General features: G+C 49.8%; 8 protein-coding genes across 8 annotated transcripts; 2 read left to right on the top strand and 6 right to left on the bottom strand.

The window, feature by feature from the left end:
- Positions 1-949: 949 nt before the first annotated feature.
- Positions 950-2,450, top strand: pkaC (cAMP-dependent protein kinase catalytic subunit pkaC; the record flags this gene model as incomplete). Its single annotated transcript, XM_056626298.1, has 3 exons — positions 950-1,908; positions 1,978-2,352; positions 2,423-2,450. The coding sequence occupies 3 exons, from the start codon at positions 950-952 to the stop codon at positions 2,448-2,450; spliced, it is 1,362 nt and encodes a 453-aa protein (XP_056492093.1).
- Positions 2,451-2,858: 408 nt separating this feature from the next.
- On the bottom strand, positions 2,859-3,238 carry tim13 (protein translocase subunit TIM13; the record flags this gene model as incomplete). Its single annotated transcript, XM_056626297.1, has 2 exons — positions 2,859-3,029; positions 3,116-3,238. The coding sequence occupies 2 exons, from the start codon at positions 3,236-3,238 to the stop codon at positions 2,859-2,861; spliced, it is 294 nt and encodes a 97-aa protein (XP_056492092.1).
- Positions 3,239-3,649: 411 nt separating this feature from the next.
- On the top strand, positions 3,650-4,989 carry N7509_001659 (legume-like lectin family protein; the record flags this gene model as incomplete). The annotated part of the gene is made up of 6 exons (XM_056626296.1): positions 3,650-3,751; positions 3,815-3,838; positions 3,923-4,020; positions 4,079-4,160; positions 4,229-4,489; positions 4,549-4,989. The coding sequence occupies 6 exons, from the start codon at positions 3,650-3,652 to the stop codon at positions 4,987-4,989; spliced, it is 1,008 nt and encodes a 335-aa protein (XP_056492091.1).
- Positions 4,990-5,407: 418 nt separating this feature from the next.
- On the bottom strand, positions 5,408-6,430 carry N7509_001658 (uncharacterized protein; the record flags this gene model as incomplete). Its single annotated transcript, XM_056626295.1, has 3 exons — positions 5,408-5,853; positions 5,927-6,065; positions 6,113-6,430. 3 exons carry the CDS (start codon positions 6,428-6,430, stop codon positions 5,408-5,410), a joined length of 903 nt encoding a protein of 300 aa, XP_056492090.1.
- Positions 6,431-6,885: 455 nt separating this feature from the next.
- On the bottom strand, positions 6,886-9,316 carry N7509_001657 (uncharacterized protein; the record flags this gene model as incomplete). Its single annotated transcript, XM_056626294.1, has 7 exons — positions 6,886-7,058; positions 7,121-7,200; positions 7,257-7,561; positions 7,642-8,139; positions 8,193-8,420; positions 8,484-8,549; positions 8,606-9,316. The coding sequence occupies 7 exons, from the start codon at positions 9,314-9,316 to the stop codon at positions 6,886-6,888; spliced, it is 2,061 nt and encodes a 686-aa protein (XP_056492089.1).
- Positions 9,317-10,377: 1,061 nt separating this feature from the next.
- Positions 10,378-11,184, bottom strand: N7509_001656 (alpha/beta fold hydrolase; the record flags this gene model as incomplete). Its single annotated transcript, XM_056626293.1, has 1 exon — positions 10,378-11,184. The coding sequence occupies one exon, from the start codon at positions 11,182-11,184 to the stop codon at positions 10,378-10,380; it is 807 nt and encodes a 268-aa protein (XP_056492088.1).
- A 660-nt stretch (positions 11,185-11,844) lies between these two features.
- On the bottom strand, positions 11,845-14,564 carry N7509_001655 (Sin1 family protein; the record flags this gene model as incomplete). Its single annotated transcript, XM_056626292.1, has 3 exons — positions 11,845-13,918; positions 13,988-14,468; positions 14,558-14,564. The coding sequence occupies 3 exons, from the start codon at positions 14,562-14,564 to the stop codon at positions 11,845-11,847; spliced, it is 2,562 nt and encodes an 853-aa protein (XP_056492087.1).
- A 915-nt stretch (positions 14,565-15,479) lies between these two features.
- N7509_001654 (amino acid permease) lies at positions 15,480-17,288 on the bottom strand (the record flags this gene model as incomplete). The annotated part of the gene is made up of 8 exons (XM_056626291.1): positions 15,480-15,635; positions 15,667-15,783; positions 15,841-16,170; positions 16,226-16,623; positions 16,680-16,762; positions 16,810-16,899; positions 17,040-17,101; positions 17,163-17,288. The coding sequence occupies 8 exons, from the start codon at positions 17,286-17,288 to the stop codon at positions 15,480-15,482; spliced, it is 1,362 nt and encodes a 453-aa protein (XP_056492086.1).
- Positions 17,289-18,122: the final 834 nt, after the last annotated feature.

Raw genomic sequence — 18,122 nt, 5'->3', positions numbered from 1 at the left:
GGAAGGTGGGTGGTGGGTTAAATGTGTTGGGTGACTTGAAGGTATCCACCTTGCGATGGCTGATGGAGATAATGTTCGACACCTGAGGGCCTTGGTGCCTTGGTGCCTGATGATATTGAATCACGTGGGTCTGACATAATCCGATCTGTGGAGTGCCAAGACTCCACCAGATTCAGCCAAACTTCCCCCTTCCCCCTAAAACCAAACCAAACCAAACCAAACCAAAAAAACACCAAAAGACAAAACCAGCACTAAAATCAAAGCCAAAATCCACAAGACTCAATTCAGCTGGGTACTCGGTCCTCTCCCCAAATGAGAGCTTAACCAAATTGGCTTTTTTCCATGATCCGCATGCGACAAGCTTATCGGGTCTTACACCCCTCAGGGCAGCACCAAATCGAATCGTAACGTCATCAGCGTCATCCGGTTTCCTTTGGAGGGTAACTCCGTCGCTATGGGCAGCATTGAGAGGAACATGATTTCAGCAGACTACGTAGTGTAGCATATTCAAGTATAGCATATAATTATCCATATTATGGTAGAGTATACTATAGTCTAGTGAGAGAGAGAGAGAGAGAGATTTACCCTACAATTGAGTCCCTTTGCTTTTGCTTTTGCTTTTGCGAGTCACGGCTTGCGGCAGGTGCCCTACCTCGTCAGTCACCACCACCACAATTCACCTCATACTCCCACTATCATCTTCTACTACTCTCAAGGATCAAGAACAAGATCAAAGGTCAGAATTAAAAACCAATAATCAAAGATCACACCTACTTCGTCTATAATCCAAGCCGGTGGAGCCGGAGCTTGTCGGTCCAACCCCGGGCAGCCGAGATCAATGCGTCATTCTGGCCGTTGCCCCTCCCCACCTCTCCGGACCTCCCCTTCTGGCCTTGGCCCTTCTTTTAAAAAAAAAAGGCAAAGGAAAAGAGTGAAACATTCCACCTCCATGCCGAGCTTAGGAGGCCTGCTAAAGAAGCGGCGCACGAAGGACTCGCAAACCCTCTCGTCCGAGTTGTCCGGCACCGATCATCATTCAGCTCAAGCACAACAGCCTCAACCCGATTCCCACACCAACGATCCCAACCAGGACACTGAAGGCGCCTCCATGCAACCAGACGCCTCATCACAAGCATCTCCGCACCATCAGGGCCTGTCCAATGCCGCCAGCATTAACAACATCATAAATAGCCCGGCCAATGCTCAAGGGGAGCACAAGCCGAGCTCCCAGTCGGCCCAGAATGCCCAGAATGCCCCGGCCAATGCCCAGCAGAAGGAGCGCACCACCAAAGGGAAATACTCCCAAGAGGACTTCCTTCTGCAGCGCACTCTAGGAACTGGGAGTTTCGGTCGCGTGCACCTGGTCCAGTCGAAGCACAACCACCGCTTCTATGCCATGAAGGTGCTGAAAAAGGCTCAGGTCGTCAAGATGAAACAGATCGAGCACACCAACGACGAGCGTCGCATGCTCAACCGCGTTCGCCATCCGTTCCTCGTGACCCTTTGGGGTACCTGGCAAGACTCACGTAATCTCTACATGGTGATGGACTTTGTTGAGGGTGGTGAACTCTTCAGTCTTCTGCGCAAATCCCAGGTACGGCCCGTCGCTGGCAAGGAAACCCCGCCCCCATTCATCACTAACCCCTCACGACAGCGATTCCCCAACCCAGTCGCCAAATTCTACGCCGCAGAAGTCACCCTCGCTCTGGAGTACCTGCACCAACATCAGGTTATCTATCGTGATTTGAAGCCCGAGAATCTCCTCCTTGATCGTCATGGTCATCTGAAGATCACCGATTTTGGCTTTGCTAAGGAGGTCCCGGATATTACTTGGACACTATGCGGAACCCCCGATTATCTCGCTCCCGAGGTGGTTTCATCCAAGGGCTATAATAAGTCAGTAGATTGGTAAGTTCAGCATCTCCTTTGTTTCCTTTCCTTTCTTTGCCTATCACCTTACCTAACTTTCACATGCAGGTGGTCATTGGGAATCCTGATCTTTGAAATGCTGTGCGGGTTCACGCCATTCTGGGACAGCGGATCTCCTGTCCGGATCTACGAGAACATCCTGAAGGGCAAGGTCAAGTACCCACCCTACTTGCACGATGACGCCGTTGATCTGCTGTCACAACTGATCACCGCGGATCTCACCAAGCGACTGGGTAACCTGCACGGAGGTCCCGACGACGTTAAGAATCATGCGTGGTTTGCCGAGGTCACTTGGGACCGACTGGCCCGCAAGGATATCGACGCACCCTATATCCCACCGATCCGTGGTGGCCAGGGCGATGCCAGCCAGTACGACAAATATCCCGAAGAGACGGAGCACTACGGTAACGACGGCGAAGATGCGTACGTATTCCCCTTCCTTCACCCTCTGATCAAACCTTCCTCAAACCGATCTGAACTAATGCAATTCCAGATATGGACATCTGTTCCCCGACTTCTAAGAGTGCCTGTACGATTTATGACGAGATGAAAAGCCCGCGATTGCGGCGATTGCGACTCGCGCGGGGGCTTGGCTTTTGGACAACCGGCGTGGTAGCCGGCGGTGAAAACCGGAATGATACTTATATATCGAAAACCTACTTCCTCATATTATAGCAACTGGAATTGAGTTTCTTTTTTTTTTCCTTATTTGGTTCCATATACAAAGGGGAAGATGTACCATTGACCTCTATCATTGTTGACTCCGGGCCATCTCAAATCAGAGAACCTCGCCCATAATGTACACGGGCTCCAAGGCCGTCTCTATTCGTACACGATCCATTGATCCGGATCTTCCATGCCACCAACCTATTCCTCCATATTATTCAATCGCATCGAGTGTCCTTAATAGTTTGTAGGGAAGAATGCATTTAAGCCATGCGCTTTTGTTCCTGACCAAGGCGGGAGATGTAGGTCTTGCTGGAGATGTTCCACAGCTGGATGTACTTGTCCATGCAGCTGGAGATGCAGCCGCTCTCCTGGGAGGACATGGTGGAACCGGGAGCGGGGATGCAGGCATCGAAGCAGTTCTCGTTGATTTTCTAGAATGGAAATGGAATTAGTATGGGGAGGCATGAAGGCGACAGCAGGGGAAGAAAGAAAGAAGGAAAGAAAGATAATGACGTACCTCAATCAAGAGACGGGCATTGTTCATGGCGGACTCCTGCTGAAGTTGCTGGACGATGCCGGCCTTAACGTCCGAGCCGGACTTAGGGACGGGAGAAGCAGAGCCGGAACCGAATAGAGACATGATGTGTAGGAAGTGAGGGTGATGTGTGGAGGGAGATGAGGGAAGGGCAGAGAGAGCAAGTAGCAAGTTGAACCTCGAAGATTTGAAGAGAGCTGCAAGGTGTGGCGCAGGCGGTCAGCCACAGCCACATCCACACGCGCGCATGGAACATTAAGTGGACACCTTACCGCATCACCGAGTCGCAGTACACAATAACCATCACCTTCTCCCTCTCTTTCAACTTCTCCCTGGATCCTCGGCCTTCGCTCTCTCCGCCCTTCTTTCGCCGTTTCTCTTCAATTCATCTTCTCTCAATTCTTGGGTTTTCGGGTCCTGGCGACACCGTAACTCCCATCTCCCAATCATCCCCCGCTCCCACCCCGGTCTATCCTTGAGCTGCCCTACCAATTGGGTCCTAATTTCCACCTCAACATGCGTTTCCCTGCCTTTTCTTCCCTCCTCTGCCTTGCAGGCCTTGCAGCCGTTCCGACTAGTGCCTATGACGGCGATGATCCTAATATCAGAAGCATCCCGGTATGTTCTACTTGTTTATTGACACCTTTGCGGAACCGAGGTACTGATATTGATATTGTATAGCTCCGCACTCACAGTCTCGCTCCGGTATGATACCCTTTCAGCTTGTCGTCTACTACGATCACTACCTCTAGTCGCCCTTTGCTCACTTCCCACCCGCTATACTCGGAGAATGCCTTTGTTGACAGCTCGCGACAGCCATACCTAGACTCCGACTTCCAAAGCCGCTGGTTCGACTTCGGAGGTGATACTGTGATTCGGGCCGACAAGTAAGCTTCCTGTGAGACTCTGGCTTGGAAGATCTCATATACTGATATTTTCGCGCAGGTATATTCGCCTGACGGCCGATCGACCCTCTCAACAAGGATGGATCTTCTCCCGCGTGCCTCTGACGGCCACTAATTGGCAGGTAAGAATTGAGCAAAAAGAAACGAATAACCTCCCACTTTTTGGATCTATTTCTGACACCACATCTAGATCGAGACTGAATTCGAGGTTCACGGTGACGGCAACCTACACGGTGATGGATTTGCCATGTGGCTCACCAAACAGCGCGGAACCCAAGGTCCCGTTTTTGGATCGCAAGACAAATTCGAGGGCCTTGGTATCTTCGTCGATACCTACAAGAACAACCGTCCCGGCGTATCATTCCCCTACGTTATGGCCATGATGGGTGACGGTGAAACCACCTACGATCAGGCGCACGACGGCAAGGCTAACGAGCTGGCTGGATGCTCTGTAAGTTACATATTTGATATGCCCTCCTAACTATCGATCAAGACTAACGCTATTTCCAGGCCCGTGGACTCCGCAACGCTCCTGTCCCCACCAAGCTTCGTCTCACCTACTTCCAGGACAAGTCCCTCACCTTGGACCTTCAATACAAGTCTGAGGACACCTGGACCAATTGCTTCAGCCTGACTCCTGAGGATGCCAGCATCGCGATTCCCTCCGTCGCCTACTTGGGTTTCTCTGCCGAGACAGGCGAACTGAGCGACAACCATGACATTGTCTCCGTCAAGGCCGAGAACCTGTACCATGTCAAGGGCAATAACCGTGACCAATCAACCGGCGGAAAGGACAGCAGCAGCCGCGGCCGTGGTGGCAACAAGGCGCCGCAGGAGAAGGGTAGCTGGACATGGTTCTTGTTCAAGGTTATCCTCTTCTTCGGTGCTATTGTCGGCGCCTACTTTGGCTACACCGTCTACCGCACCAAGGCGCGGTCTTCGCGGTTCTAAGAAAAAGCCTCGTTTAACTTATATCTATTTGAGATATAAAAATGAACATCAGTCCGTTCGTTCAGGGGATGAGTTGTTTCTGGCTGTCGAACGTTTGTCTTGCATAGCCTGTGAAAGCTTTGATTATCTGCGTTGCGTTTGGTGCCTTACGTCACGTTTACTTCCTTTAGGCAGCTTTTTCTCTTCTATTGAAATGAAACCAGTCATGATAATTCTCGTTATTGGGAAATCTTATTGTTTCCAAGGTTGTGGTACCAGCAAAGTGGTCTGGGTATCTTATACGCTATCTATAAATCGCTGTAAAATGCAACATGCTCGTCGATGGCGAAGGTCCAGGACTATATCCAATCGATATCAGGGCTCCATCCTCCGAGTTCATCTACCACCGAACGATAGTAGGTATTCTTGGGAGACTCATTCAACTCTTCCCAACCCGCTCCCGCTCCTCATTCCACATTCGATCAACAATCTGAAAGACCTCAGTCACACTGCGCATAACCTTCTCATCAACCCCGAGCACCCCGTACCGATGCTGGATCTTATCAGGATGCCACCGCACACGCTCCACCTTAAGCGTAGACAGTAGATCCCCCTCCGGCGCATGTTTCAGAAACTCCTCCACAGCAGCGGGCGTCACATCACACCGTTTCCCAGACTCAACAGGCCAGAACAGCAAATTCCGCAACGGCGTAGCAGCAGTCGACCCACCACTCTTTCCCTCCTCACCACCACCATCAGCAGTAGCAGTAGATGAATCCTGACACCGAAACACAGCCTTCTGAACCCCCCTCCCAACCCTCCAAATACAACCCCCAAGCCCCCTTCCAAGCCTTCCCTTTCCTCCTCTCCTGACCACGCCTAAGACTATCCTCCATAGCCCTCTCGAACGCCTCCCTCTCCGCATCCCTCCCACGCTGCCTCTGCCGCCCCTCCTCACGAATCTTCGCCTGTCGCCTCTCAGCACGTAATCGATCCTGTTCAGCCATCATACCCTCCCTCGTCCGCGTCCACATCTGCGCACGCACATAAGTCGCATATTCCTCCTCGTCCATGCGCTCTAGTTCGCCATCGGGTCCCTTGGGAATCCGGGCACGGCGTAGTTGTGGATTGGTTGGCCGTAGACGGATTCCCAGTATGCGGCGCCTTCGTCGTCGCCTAGGGCGTCGAAGAGGGATTCGCGGAAGGCGGCTTCGCCGTCTAGGGGGGGTGTAGTTTGAGGGGTTGAGTGGGGATGGGGAGCGCGTGCGATGGCGGGTGTGTGTTCGGTCACGGTGTTTGTGGCGGGAGGAGCGGTGGGAGGATCGATGAGCTCGGTCTCGATCTGTTTCTTGACTGCGATCTCGACTGCGATCTCTTTTGTGGGTGGTAGAGGAAGAGTGTTTTGTGGAGGAGCTTTTGAAGCGGAAGCGGCCTTTGCTGCGCTGCGATGAGGTGTAATCATCTGTTGGTGCGGACGGGAGTCCGTCAGTCTCTGGTGGATTTGATGTCATATTGAGAGTTGTTTCTGTTATCTCATGGTGGTAGAGCTTGAAGTGACATGGGGAGTTGCGGTGGGAGGAATTTGATGTCCCACTTGGATGATCGCCGCGGAGCTTCTTATCGGGCCGATCTGGGCCAACCTTACCTTAACCTTAGGAGCCATCGAAGTATAGAATACCCTAAGGATGAGAACTTAAACCATTTATCTTTAGGTTATTTAAGCGTAAGGCTGCAGCCACCGGATTTCTGGTTATTAAATTTATTTGCCAACATCACACCCTAAGATTACATGACTTGCTATATTAACCCACTTCCGAGTCCCAAGGTTATCTTGTCATCACCTGCCCTGGAATACTAGTAATCTCTGGAGGTAACCAATTTAATAGGTCTGCATAATATCTTCTGGTTGAACATTCTCTAGGGATACAATCTGGTTCCAACTGAGACCGGACGAAGAATATCCTCTAGTTCCATTTGCTCGACCATGTTGGCTAACATGAGATCGCACCCTCGAGCAGCAACCAAGCTCATTGTCACGGGAAGATATTCCACCTTGCCACTCTTGGTACTGTTGTAGGGAACCTCCCCGACTAAAAAACAGTCTTAGCATTGCATTTTGCAGAACAGTTCAACTGGATGATTCAATACTCACTCGGAACGACGAGGTCAGGCACACTAGCAAAGACAGCGATGTTGCTGTCGCTCATTCCCCAATACGGGGCAGTTGGGCCTCTAGAACACTCGTTAGCATGTCTTTGTAGGATTACATACTGCGATCCCCAACCTACCCCAGATATTCATCGCGGTAGCTCACTTCTCCAACACTATTTGGATAAATGTACACTGACTCGGAGCAGGTTTCGTTGTTTCGAGCGCCGAATCCACTTGGACTATTCCACCAGTCCATGAAGATGGTCTTGTTATTCCAGGCCGTGTCAAATCCTTGCTGTCCGGATTCTTTCCCGAGATTCCAGCGTAGGAGAGGGCCTGGATTTACATATGGGGTACGCCCTGAGTGCTTCTTCGCGTAATCGGCGAAAAACGGCACGCCTAGGTGAAGCCATTGGTAAACAGTGATGAGGGTTCCGTAGGTCTATTTAATCAATAGTTAGACAATCAATGTAAACCTTGGCCATTGACTTTGCTATACGGTAGTCTGAGAATGATACTCACATAATGAAGCAAATCATCCAAAGACGTTGCGGGCGAGTTAGCAGGACGCGTCCTATTCCAGGATCCACGAACATCAATTGCAGTACGTTTTGTACCCAAAAAAGCCTCGAACTGAGTAACGAAACGTTCAATCAAATACAAAGCATCCGTGTTGTTAATTGCCTCTGCAGTGAAAGAGCTCTCGGGGTATAAAATGGAATTGGGGTAGGAGTCAAATCGGTCATCGAATCGCTTATACCAAGCATGAACGACACGCGACCACAACTCAGCACTGCGAGCAAATACCCCCGCAGTATCAAGACCAGAGCAAAGGGGAATGACTTCATCCAGGTCTACTGCACCGGTTGAGGGTCTGTTTCCGAAAAGCCCTTGAGCACCAGCTGGGCCACGCATCGAACCGCCTGTGTCACTTCCTACCGCAATGTCGAGCCATTCGTAGGACCCCATGCCTGCGCCTGGACCGGTTGAGGAGCCGCTGGGATATTGATATCCGTCGCCCTTGCAGAACCGTTAGTAAAATCTGCCCTGGAGTTAAGATAGAGAATGCTCACACGAGGATTGAAGGGACAGTGGAGATCAACCCAGTCCGCTGTTGGGCTATCGCCGTTGGCAAATTGAACGGTTCCCATTTTTCCAACAAATACTGCGCCTTGGTCAATAAGACTTTGAATAGCTGGGCCGGTGGTGTTGCGTTCGTCATAGAGTGAGTAGTATCCGCGATTGCCGCCACTTGTTCGCAGACCCTTGACGTGAAAAATGTCCTTTACGCCAAGTCGGAGCTATCGAGAAGTAAGAACATTGCTTGTCATAGTTTGAAGAATATGTCCTTTCGTGATACTTACACCGGCCAATGGCTGCTCTGGAGTAGCAGTATAGTATAACCGTGATGGAACAGCAATACTATGTCCCTGTAAGAAATTAGCTTGCTTGGCCTGGCTAAACGAAGTCTACTTATTTGCGTTACCTGAAATCCTGGGGCCAGTGGGATATACCCGCCCTCCTCGTCGCTGATAGCTGGCTCGAGGAAGGCTTGATTATCATCTGAGTAAAGCCGATGAGCCTTGAATATCTTGCCGGTCTTCGCTGAAGCAAAGTAGGGGCCGATAGGGATAGATTGTGCAAGACGAGCCTTGGCTGTACGTTTCAGTCCATTGTTGGCGTACTCCGGTGAGACTAGGAACAGCGAATTGCCATTGTCAAGGAGTGTGGGAAATGTTGACCGTATCTCGACAGACGGGGTTTCATCTCCATTGTATGCCACATAAATGGCTAATGGCCGGGTTATCGTTAGCAATATATCTAATATTACAAGACCTGGGAGAGACAGAGGATTGGTACCTTTCAAGAATGCCGTATTAAACACATCATCTCTGTGCATATAGTCAGACACAGTTTCATCTAGCTCTTGACCTGTGAAGCTTGATGCATTGCTAGATATGACCGTCAAAGGGAATATATCAATATCGGAGAGACATGGCTCTTCATAGATTGACACTGGTACTTCCAATATCTGAGACACGGCCACATTACCAACGAAGTAGGGAACTCCGTTCAGCTCTATGGTCTTTCCTTGTGCAGAACTCAAGGCGTTGACTGGGCTGAATATACCCAGGAAAGAAACGAAACTCAGAGCTACCATAAAGGCCCTCGCAGATTGTCGATGTATCTGGGCCATGTCAACGCATCGATCAAAGGGTATTAGTTATATCGCACACTGCCAGTACTAGTTTTGTGATCAGCTGAATCCTTACAAGGCTTCCCTCCTTCATAAGGTTATATATGATTCTTTGTTCCAATAGAAATACCTTATCGCAACACTACTAGTAATAAATCAATTTCTATGACTAGTCAAAACATTGGAGTCTTTTGATCCATCGTTATCAGGGACTCGGAGCCAACGCTCCGGCCTTTGGGTACACCCTCCATAGCCAAGCCCTAAATGGACCTCTTATCTGGAATGCACTTCTCCCCGCTAATACTCCCCGGGAAATTGCAGTTAATTGACAATCGTAATCTTGCTTTCGTTCCAAAGATAGACCAAATATTCCTTCTTGACTCATTATTTACTATAGATTCCTACCCTAAGGTAAGCGGAGCGAATTTATAAGGATTTAATTCTGCTCGTTAGTTAAGTCTGATTTTTTTTCGATGAATTAAACGCTATCGTGATTACTTAGCTGATTTCATGTCGGATCAACCCGATTTAAGTGATACCCCGCACGAGAGCCATGTCAATAGCGACCCCCTTGGAGTTTTATTGGGGCATGTTGGAGACTTGGAGAGTAGTGGCTGTTTAGTCCCGGAGTTAAACACCTTGCTGACATAGTCCCACTTTGCCAAGTCTATATTCAATATTGTACAATCTTAATGGGTTTATCCCCTCTATTCGTTATTTCAGCTAAACCTTGCGGGTGAAGATAAACCTATCTGGAGACTCGAGAGTGACAGTGCTATGTATCTACACAAAGTGAAGCCAGCGGCATGGAGTGCCTCAGACTCCAAAATTTTCCCTTTCTCCTTCTCTTTGACATTTGACATTTGACATTCCGTTGATGAAAACGATTCGACTTAATTCAAATTCATATACATGCCCAAATTCAAGGAGCTCTACCTAATATTTATTACCTGCCAGTGTGTGTGTGTGTGTGTGTGTGTGTGTGTGTGTTAGATTTGTGCTCAATACAATGGGCCCCAGGTCCATGGGTAGTACTATATACCTATCTCCCACCTGGGCATTCACTCAATATCCTCGAAATCACTACTGATATTCTCCCCTCCAACCCACTGAACAACCATTTCCCCAAACAATACAGGCTCAAATATATGCCACGCATGTAGAATCCCCCGATGAAGCACCACCCGACTCCCCCCCTCTTTCCCCCCATCCACGGCCGCAAACAATTTCCTCGCAGAATCAAGTCTATCCTTCTGCAAGAGCGAATCTTTCTGCGCCGCAACCACCAGCGTCCGCACGGCGATCTTCCCAAGCGGCCGCGGCTCAGAAAGCGTCCGACCAACCTCATATATAAGTCCATAAGAAGACTGCCCAGTCTGCAAATGCTTCATCTCCGTGCGAAACTGCGTGAGCATCTGAATCGTATGATGTAGCATGAAAATCGACGGCATAATCAGAGGCATAAGCATCTTTGGCGGCGCAAGGGTATTATACCCCGATAATATCGCTGAGGATATTTGGCCCGGCGCTGCGCGCTCGGCGATACATGCACCGATGTGAGCGCCTAGACTGAGGCCTACTAGATGCACGGTGCCATTTTTGGCGTGTGCGGATATAATATGTAAGATGCTTGCAGTGGCTGTGTCGAGGTTGAAGGGTTTGATTGAGACGGATTGGCCGTGCATCGGTAAGTCTGGGGCGAGGACGTGGTAGTTTTGATCGGTTAGGTGGGGGATTACGTCGTCCCATTCTTTGCTGCTACCGCATGCGCCGTGGATGAGGAGGATTGTTTCTGCCCCCTTGTCGTTGTGAGATTGGACGAAGAGGCTTGGTTGTGCTAGTAGGCGGTCTTCTTTGTCGGTGGCCATTTTGTGGGTGCTGCTGTGGTGTGCTTGGAGTTACTGGTAGTTGGGTTCTCCACAGTTTCTGGAATCTTTTCTGGGATCGAACGTGGATATTCCAAGGGTTGACAAGAAGGCTCGTAGGCTCTTCTTTCAGGCCACAAAGATGTTAGGTGGCTTACAAGGTTTGGCTTACGATTTTCTAGTCCAGTCGTTGCGTGGTCCCGCCCCTAATGTAGTTATATGGGGGCCAAAGGAAGCGTCTAGCCACATCGAATCGCCAAGTTATTAGGACTATGTTTCAGATAGCAAGGAACTCTATGTATAGTTGTGTCACTTGTGTGGTGTCAATATGCCCTTGGTCTACGCTTTTTAAGAGTCATTTGCACATACGGTGGCTTGTGGTATTCGAGTGGTGCATTTTGAAGGATAGTGGGGTGAACCCTATTTGTTCTAGGGGTCGCTCGCGCATTCGAAGGATCAAAATGCCAGCTACTCGTAGAAAGAAAAAGTGAAACATGTCGAAATCTTCAAGACTCGAATTGACTGTAACCAAAGATACAAAACGCCAGACCGGCCACCCATATACAGATACGATGTGGTATTCCCTCGTTTCCCCATGATTGATCCAGTGCAATTGAAAAACAAACAAGAACTAGCGAAAACCTTCAGCAAGGCTGCCCTGAATCATATACGATATTGTGTCATGTTCTTCTTAATCTCATCCACGATTTCGACAGCCTCCAAAGCATTGCGGGCCTCAAAATCATAACGTTTTTGTTCGTTCGCTTCGTTGCCGCGGAGCACCACCACTCGGAAACTCTTTGGATGCCGCCGGCTGACCTTACATCCCACGACATCATTGAAATTGATCGAGCGTGTTTTTGTGTCCGCTGTTTTGCCTGTATCGCCAGGCACCATGTGCATATAGTCGTTATCGAATGTCAAAATCCTGTGGTTCGAAGCAGTGAAGGTCATGGGTTGTTTGCGGAAGACATGGTACCGGCGGTAGTAGCCGGCGATAAGATCTTGCTTCTGTGAGAATGAAGGCAGCATGGGTTTCCCGCCCTTCTTGCCCTTCTTCAAGGTTGCTTGAGGGTTGCTGTCTACCTGGAGCGGGGCATTGGGTGAAGAACTACCAGGTGAGCCGCCGAGTGAAAGAGGGCCAGCCCCGAAGCGTCGGCGGACTAGGTCCAATTCCGTGATGTTGCCCAATGCCTCCACGGTACGGTCAAGCGGCGCAATAGTGTTCGAGCCCATCACCTTGAGGAGGTAGTTGCCCTTATCCAGACCCCAGCGCTTACACACTGCGTCCAGGAGCTCTGCAATGTAGCTGTCCGTAGAGGGATTCAGGGTCATCGTATGCGCAGCGGCCTCTAGGTTAACGAAGCGAATCTTCAACGTCTTAGTCACACCCATGCGCGGGGTAGCATGCGAAATGGGAACCATTGGTCGATCCGCTGGCGTCAGCGTGTTGTCGTTCAATGCGGAGGAGAATGGCTGGCCGAGAATCGGGTTCTGTCGTCCTATTGCGGGCTTGACTGGCGGAGTGGGTTGAGAGGCGCCTGGGGCACCCGGGACTGTTAGGTTGACAGGGGGCTCACCCTCATCAGACCCAAGACTTTGGCTGAATTGCGGATGCAGTCGTTCATTCTCCTCAAACTCTGTATTGGTCGCTTCGACAAGTGCAAACTCGTCGTATGGCTTGCCTCGTGACCGGCCACGCATTTTCGCCGCGTTGTTATTGTTCGATGTGAAGTCCGTCATCGGAAGTGTTCGTCCGAGCGCCGGGAAGTCGTACTCGACTTCGCCATCGTCGACCATACGCAGAGTCCATCGGTTGACTGTCAGTTTCTCTCGGTCGATAGATGGATCACGCGACTCTTCGGAGTATTTCCAAAGTGCAAGACCGATCGTCTCGGCAACAGTGACTATCGCAGGTTGCTCTGCAAGTTTAGACTCTCGCGTGAGGGGTAGATCCAGTGGATCTTCAGGATCGGATGAAAATGGAACATAGATCTTGAGGTGTAGTGGATCAGCCTGATCTTTGCCAGAAAGAACGATGAACTTCTCCACAGGATTGCTCGGAGCTCGTTTCCTAGACTTAAGCTGTTTAGTGAGCAAACTGACTGGCTTAAATGTGCTGATAGGCCGCGGTGGTGGAAGGTCATGTAACTCGGGCGCTGGGGTTTTAGTTTTACGCGGAGAGCTGCTCTGACTGGGTCCAGTGTTTGCGGGAAGCTTGTGCATCAGGACCACTGGAGAGGACGCGTTCAATGTACCATTAATGCCGACTCCAGCTAGCAGCAATGAGCCAGAGCCGGCTGTGGCATCAAATTCCGAGGACAAGGCAGATCCCACGGACTCTGCGCCGGAGTCCTCATCCTGCTCGTGCAAATCCTCGAGGACGATACTGTCCGCACCACGGCTACCAGTCCGTTCCCGTCGTCTGCGGGGACGATCCACTGCGTGATCAGCGGTCGAGAACTGGACCTGGCCCGGTTTGTAGCTCTGAGAGTCGACCTCGTTATCTGTTGACAGGTAGTCACTGCTCGTTGTTGTATCCCCTCGCGGGCGTTGTTGCTTGCCGGAAACCGCAGTCCCCAGCGACCCCGTGCGGTAATGGCTAGCCACATTCTGTGTCGAGGGCGAGGTGATCATGACCTCTGGTCGTTCTCGGTGTTCAATCGAACGAATAGGAGAGGAATCGGCTCGGTCCCGGCGTATGGGCATCTTGTTAAATTTGATCGCGTCGGCCGACCTAAAATTGTTAGAATCTCAAATGAAATCGCGGTATGCGATGTGATCGACGGGTGGCCTGATAACATACGGGCGCAAGTTTTCACTCTCCTCGTCGCTGTCATCACTCAAGTCACTGCTATCGTCATCCTCGGGGACTACCGGCGGTTGTGTCTCTTGGTTATGGTCGCGTCGGCCTTTCTTCTTTCCTCGAGCATGATTCCTTCGACCTGTGTAATCCATGTTGCCTTTGCCGGTCACCATGCCCCCTTCATCTTCCTCACCTCCTTCCAGTCCAAGGCCTTGTAGCTCATCCCGTGCAGCGTTTGCATCTCGTACGGCTAGCCGAAAGTATTCGGAGGAGACGGCCGCCGTGGTTGGGATCGGAGGGGAGTAGGTGCGCTTGATGCTGCTAGCACTGGTGCCGTTGGTAGCAACGGCCGACCAACCGGCAGCGCGGAAGCCTGGGGTGTTGAGGACAGAGTTGTTGACGTTGATCAAGCGGTCACCGATGCCGTCTTTGATCGTCGAGAGGTATGAGGAGCGCAGTTGCCAGATGGCGAAGCTGAACACTTGTCAGCCAGGCGTCACGGTGTCAGGGGGGATAGCGAGGAGGGGCGGAGATAGAGGTAGAGCTAGAAATAGTATGAGGGGAACCTACTCTTCATTATGAAGGAGTGACATGTTTCCCCGGCTCCAAACGAGGGGAGGAGCTGGTCGCCAGTAGGTGCGAGGATAGTGTTAGATGGCGGTGTACTCGTGGATGAAGAAGTCGTCAGAGGCGAAGGCGCATGCTCAGCAGAAGGATGGGTAGGACTGAGAAAGGGAATGTGTTGAGCAGGACCAGCCTAGCAGAAGCAGAAGCAGAAGCAGAAACACAAGAGGAAAGCTGAAGTTGAAGAGAAGGGAAGTAGAGGGCGGAGTGGATGCGGCAGGGCGAAGTGGAAGTGGCGGGCGCCGATCGTTTCCCCGCGAGCCCGTGAGCCCGTGAGCCCTACAAAGTGTATTCTATGGGGGACTACTATTTAGTACTATAAGTAGTATTTGGTTATTGACTACTTAGCGGGGAATTGTACAATTTGTATAGAATGAATTGACTAGTTTCCATCTGTTCTCTTTTCTGTTTGTTTGTTTCCAAGGTTCGAGGTTGTTTGTTTATTTTTCTAGTAGTAGCTTCTAGCCGACTCTCTATACTTCTACTACTCCAGGGCTAGTAGTACTAGTATTAGTAATATAGGAACTTCAGAGAATTAAATCTAGTAGTACCAGTAGTAGGAGACCAGTCAATTTGCTACTCTTAAACCTCAATCTCGTATATGCCCATCGTCAAGGCGAAAGAAGCGGACTCGTGAAAAAGCAACGCAAGTATCCAGACACCACGAAAAGCCCAGTCACTCATTCTCAGTCCTGTTCCCTCACTTCCATTATTGGCCCTTGATAGACATATTGTGCACGCACGGCATAGTACGCAATTGCGAGAGCCACAACGCCACAAGTTCCCACAACACTGTAGTTCATCGTTTTTGCTGTGGTGTGAATTTCCGATGGCCAGAAGCTGAAGAATATTATGATGGTCATGTAGATCACTGTAAAGCCGTTGACAAGGATACCAAAAATCCCAGGCACATGAAATGGACCTCAGGCCAGCCTGGCTCCGGGAAGGTTCGTCTGCATGCTCGTTGCATCGCTAAAACGAGAAATATCTCCTTTGCACCGTCGATATAGGAGCAGTACACTGACTATCAGATACGATGAATACAAGCCAGCCACTGCCATTGATAAAATATCCTCCAGTGCAAGCTTGGACCCTAGGTTGATCAGCCCTAGGAGTGCGGCGATAATGACGGTCAATACGATGGAGGAGACTGGTAGATGTCGAGAGTTGACCTGGAAAGCGATTCTTGATCAGCGAGAAGAAATTTAAATCTCTGGGTATATTTCTACCTTGGACCACCAAACCCATCCTGGAACCCCTTTATCTCGAGAAAAAGACCAGAATTGTCGAGATGTTGCCGCCAACATCCCGAAGATCGAGCAACCCGCGGCAAAAAGCAGCACAGAGACCATTGCAAGCGTGCCACCCATCGAACCAGTCCCTTGAAGAAATATCTCCATGAAAGGATACCCACTCCGCGAGCTCAATGCATCTTGTATATTGCCGCTACAAAACAACATGGTCAAAAGCATCCCGAATCCAAGACAACCGTTGATCACAACCGTCAGCATCATCGCTTTCGGAATTGCCGCTGCTGCATTTGAACATTCCTCGGCCATCTATAAGTTTTAGTTGATATCAATTCAAGACAGCAACATCTGATCCCCCACTTACATGCACTGCGGCATCGCCACCACCGAATGCGAAAGCCGCACCGCTGAGTCCCACGAACCAAGAAAGACCCTGATTAGGAAAGCTTCCACCATTCAGAAACTCTTCAAAAACCTGATCCTCTGATTTGTTGTGGGCCTTGATAACCAAAGGTACCATGATGCCAAAGAAGCCGACGATATGAAAACATAACAGTCCGCTTTCAAGTCGCGGGAGGAACCTGCCACCTACCATGTTCGTAGCGAATACAACACATAGGAAAGCCCACATGATGAGAGTTCCTTGGTATGGTTTAGCATGGTAGCTGTTGTATGCTAGGCTTACTGCTCCTTGGACCTGGGTTCCGAAGAGGAAAGCACCCGAGGCGAAGGCAGCTTGCCAGCCGACAACAGAGAGCCAACCTGGCCATAAACGTAAGCAGATAATGTGAATAGCTCAGGGAAATATGGGACAGTACCTGTGATATAACTGAGGAGATTCCTATATTCTTTAGGACCGAGCATTGCACACCAATGGTATTGCCCACCGGATGTCGGGGCCCTATCATGCAATTAGTGGTAGGAAATCGAGCTCGGATTGTACATTACATTGAAGCAAGCTCCGCCAGGACCACAAAATAACAAGCCGTGCCAATCCATACGAATATGAAGCCGTAAACAGCTCCGGCCGAGCCACCACTATTTGCGTTAACGAGATTATACGTAGAGCGAGAAGAAAAAAGCGGTTGCAGACTTGGTCAAGGAGAGTATAAAGGTTCTGTTTCGATGTTAACACAGATGTATAATAACGCTTTCCCGTTGAGTATTACGCGAGTAACCCTTCCCAGGTCCCGAGGATCGTACAGGCAAGGCCAAGAACCGAGAGGACACCCCAGTTACGCTGAATATAATTGAGTAAGTGGAATTTGGTGATCATGATAGATTTTACTTGCCTTGAGAACAGGTATCTTTCCAAGACGTTGAAGCTGAATATCATCACGCCCACCTTCGGATAACGTCAGGTTCTCCTGCTGTTGTAGCGACACCTTATCTTCTGTATTATCGACGCGAATGTCATAGGACTGCATGTTGAAAGCACTGGATAGGATAGCACTTGATATATCAATCGGTGAAGAAGTCATCAGGTTCGGTGAAGAGGATTAAGGACCACAACCAAGCAGCGTGGGGAGAGTGAGACGAGATGCAGGGAAGATGCGAGATAAAAATCGATAGAGCCACAGGAGTCAGAGTAAAGAGGTCCTTCGAGATAAACATGCAAAAAAGCTAAATATAAGCAATTGCCAAAATAGTTCGATGGGGCCTGTTTAAGATGACTGTAATAGCAGAACACACCATTGTGAGAAACTTCGATACCAAAGACACTTATTTCCCAACCCTCAGGGCCAATATATGAAAATGGATTAGTTGGCCAGTAATTCGAGAAAACTTAGACATTACTAACTCAATGGACTAGGAGACCGCGGCACTAAAGTATGGATTGGTGAGTGGAAGCGCAATCGTTAGGTGCCATCCCCGGGATGTCACTGTTACACAGCATTACCTTTCTACTAGTAGTTCTTATGGTGGTTACCTTTCTGTCGCGAATGAAGGAAAATGTTATCAGGTGACAAGAACAAGCAAACTTGAAGTTATATAACACCTGAGCAGCCGCTTACACATGTAAAGTCTCTAAGTAAGGATGCTCCTTCATCTGGCGATCTAGCGACATAAGGTTTGCCTCACTTTGAGACAACGAGCCCAAGAGCCAGTGCTGTGTTAACTTGATAATTTACAAAAGAGATGGCTGAATTCTAATAGTACTAGCTACTACAGTGATAATAGTATTAGATAGAGTCGACTTGGTTGAGTTTTCTCACTTGCTTCAATATAAAAATCTTGGAAATACCGTCACTCGCGGGAAA

Source organism: Penicillium cosmopolitanum (genome assembly GCF_028827165.1).
Source record: "Penicillium cosmopolitanum strain IBT 29677 chromosome Unknown utg000004l:1.0-4361866.0:1.0-4365735.0, whole genome shotgun sequence".
Lineage (NCBI taxonomy): Eukaryota > Fungi > Ascomycota > Eurotiomycetes > Eurotiales > Aspergillaceae > Penicillium > Penicillium cosmopolitanum.
The sequence above is the reverse complement of the archived record's forward strand: the minus strand, read 5'-3'. Positions and strand labels throughout refer to the sequence as shown.